The 2,773-nt window shown below is 53.9% G+C and overlaps 2 protein-coding genes across 2 annotated transcripts in view; one reads left to right on the forward strand and one right to left on the reverse strand.

The window, feature by feature from the left end:
* LOC106809951 (HEAT repeat-containing protein 4-like) overlaps window positions 1-2,773 on the reverse strand; it is a 97,598-nt gene that overhangs the window by 39,708 nt on the left and 55,117 nt on the right. The window lies entirely within an intron of this gene.
* On the forward strand, window positions 678-1,682 carry LOC106809956 (glycoprotein 3-alpha-L-fucosyltransferase A-like). Its single transcript, XM_014813198.1, has one exon. The coding sequence runs from the start codon at window positions 876-878 to the stop codon at window positions 1,665-1,667; it is 792 nt and encodes a 263-aa protein (XP_014668684.1). The 5' UTR covers window positions 678-875; the 3' UTR covers window positions 1,668-1,682.

Consider the following 2,773-nt stretch of genomic DNA (forward strand, 5'->3'; position numbering starts at 1 on the left):
GAGAGAAAGAGAGGTAGAGAGAAAGAGAGAGAGAGAAAGGATAGAGAGAAAGAGAGAGAGAGAGAGAGAGAGAGAGAGAGAGACAGACAGGCAGAGAGAGAGAGAGAGAGAGAGAGAGAGAGAGAGAGAGAGAGAGAGAGAAAGACAGATACAGATAGAGAGGGTGTGTGAGAGTCATGTCGTATCGGCGCTCCTTCATCATCATCGTTCTCGTCGCCGCGCTGCTGCTTCTCTTCACAATGCTCGTGGCGCCGCCTGGTGACAGCTTCGCGTTCTCCGCCAACCTTATCGCCAATGCCGACCTGAAGGCGAGGAGGATGCTGTTCGGTGAACGCACCGCGATCGCTGAACAACGCATGAACAACGCTGGTGTTGTTCCTGCCGAAGCGGACTGCGGCGGTGGAACGTGCAAGGATGTCGCTTCTACGGCTGCCAGGACAACGTCGGCAACACTGAACGCAAAGCTTCCCTCTCCCGTGAGGACTACAGCACGCGCAAGCACAAACACCGACCGAAGTGACCAGAACAAACCAGTGGCCGCGATCGCACACGCGAGCACAAAAGCACGCGCGAGCACGAAACAGCAGACGAAAGCGACGACGAAACAGCCGACGAAACAGCCGACGACACAGCCAACGAAAGCGACGACGAAACAGCCGACGAAACAGCCGACGAAACAGCCGACGAAACAGCCGACGAAAGCGACGACGAAGGAAATAAAGACGATTCTTTTCTGGACGCTCTACTATCGCTCGCAGCCGTGGACGGGCGTGGCGAACCTGCTCGGATCGTGCGGCGCCGACGCGCGCTGCGTCATCACGCACAACAAGACGGCGCTGGCGACAGCCGACGCCGTCGTCTTCTTCCCGTTCACGATGCGCGCCGAGGAGCACAACCTACCGGCCGTACACCGACCGTCGCAGCCGTGGCTTTTCTACTCGCTCGAGCCGCCGCCCGTGACGCACCACACGGGGTTTCGCGGCGAGCGCTACCCGGACTTCTTCAACTGGACGATGACTTACCGCCGCGACTCGGACTTCTGGCTACCCTACCGCAGCTACCGCGCGACGACAGCGCCCCGCAGCGGCGTCCGACCGAACTACGCGCGCGGCAAGACGAAACTCGCCGTCGCGATCATCAGTAATTGCGCCGAGGAACGACTGCGATTCGTGCGCCGCCTAGCGGAGGTCGTCCCCGTCGACGTCTACGGACGGTGCGGCAAGGGGAAGGTTTGCACGGAGGCGCGCGGCGCCGGCGCCTGCATGCGAGACCTGCTGCGACCGTACAAGTTCTACATCGCCGCAGAGAACTCGCGCTGCGCCGACTACGTGACGGAGAAATACTGGCGCTCCATCGGCGACGACCTGCAAATGGTGCCCATCGTCGTCGGCCCGCCCGCCGACGACTACGCCGCCGTCGTCATTCCCGGCTCGTACGTGCACGCCGACAGCTTTGAGAGCGTCGGCGCGTTGGGGGCGTACATGAAGCGCGCCGACGCCAACGATACTCTCTATAGCGAGTTGTTCGCGTGGAGGGAGCGCTATGTACCGATAGCCGGCTCGTACACGCGCGCCTGGTGCGAGTTCTGTAAGGCGCTACACGAGTCTCCCGTCAGACGGAGAACCTTCCCGAACTTCGGCAAGTGGTGGGAGGGCTCGTGTAAGTGAGGAAAAGGAGAAGGAAGAGGGAGGAGGAGGAGGGGAGGAGGAGGAGGAGGGGGAGGAGGAGGAGCAGGAGAAAGGGAAGGAAGAGGAGGGGGAAGAGGAGGAGTAAGGAGGCGAAGGACGAGAGGAAGGAGGGAGGAGGCGGAAGACGAAAGGTAGGAGGAAAAATAAAAAGAGAGGGGAAAGAGGAACGAGGAGGAAGCATAGGAGAATAAGAAGCAAGAACAGGAGGAAACAGAAATAGAGGGAGGAAGGGGAAGGAAGGAGGGGGAGGAAAAGGAAGGAAGAAGGAGGGGGAGGAAAAGAAAAGAAGAAGGAGGGGGAGGAAGAGGGGGGAGGATAAATGAGGAGGGAGAAGAAAAGAAAGGACGAGGAAAAGGAGAAGGAGGAGAAGGAGAGGGACTAGAATGATGAGGAAGTAGAGGAGGACGCGTAGACTGACGCCGCACGTCGTTATGTGGCTGGGCCCACAATGTCGGTTGACTGTCCACGAGATACACGGAGGGAGTCTAGAGGACATTGGTCTATAGAGGAGCTTGGCGGATCTGGGTTTCCGTTGGCATAACGTGTTAATTTCCGCTAATTGCATTAATTCCTTTTGAGTAGGGAAATATTAATTATAAATTTTTAATTTTATTCATAATATAATAATATTATATTATATTGTATTATATATATATATATACATTCATTTTTCATATTCATATCTTTTTGTTATAAATTTCATACCTAAGTATTCCATATACATATATACTGGTAAAAATGACATGCTCGGACCAAAACCAAGCGAAACGATGGACAAGTTCCGATATTAGGAATATTAATCTTTGTAGTGAGGAATTAAAGTTAATGTAAATATTATGTGAGGAATTAAAAAAGATGTAAGTATTCTGAAATGGTTCACTTTTAAAAAAGGGGAAAAAATCATCCCCAAATATTTCGTCCTCGACTTCATTCATGGCCACAGACATACGTTTTAGTGATTAATGATATTCCTTCTCCGAGAGGTAGCCACGTGCAGGCTTAAGCGTGAGGTTGACTTCAGCATGTGTATGTGTGTGTGTGCGTGCGTGTGTGTGTGTGTGCGTGTGTGTGTGTGTGTGTGTGTG

The sequence above is a fragment of the Priapulus caudatus genome, unplaced genomic scaffold, assembly GCF_000485595.1.
Source record: "Priapulus caudatus unplaced genomic scaffold, Priapulus_caudatus-5.0.1 Scaffold399, whole genome shotgun sequence".
Lineage (NCBI taxonomy): Eukaryota > Metazoa > Priapulida > Priapulimorpha > Priapulimorphida > Priapulidae > Priapulus > Priapulus caudatus.

Coding starts and splice junctions, on each gene's coding strand:
- LOC106809956 (XM_014813198.1), top strand. CDS start 876: ATGCGCGCCGAGGAGCACAACCTACCGGCCGTACACCGACCGTCGCAG.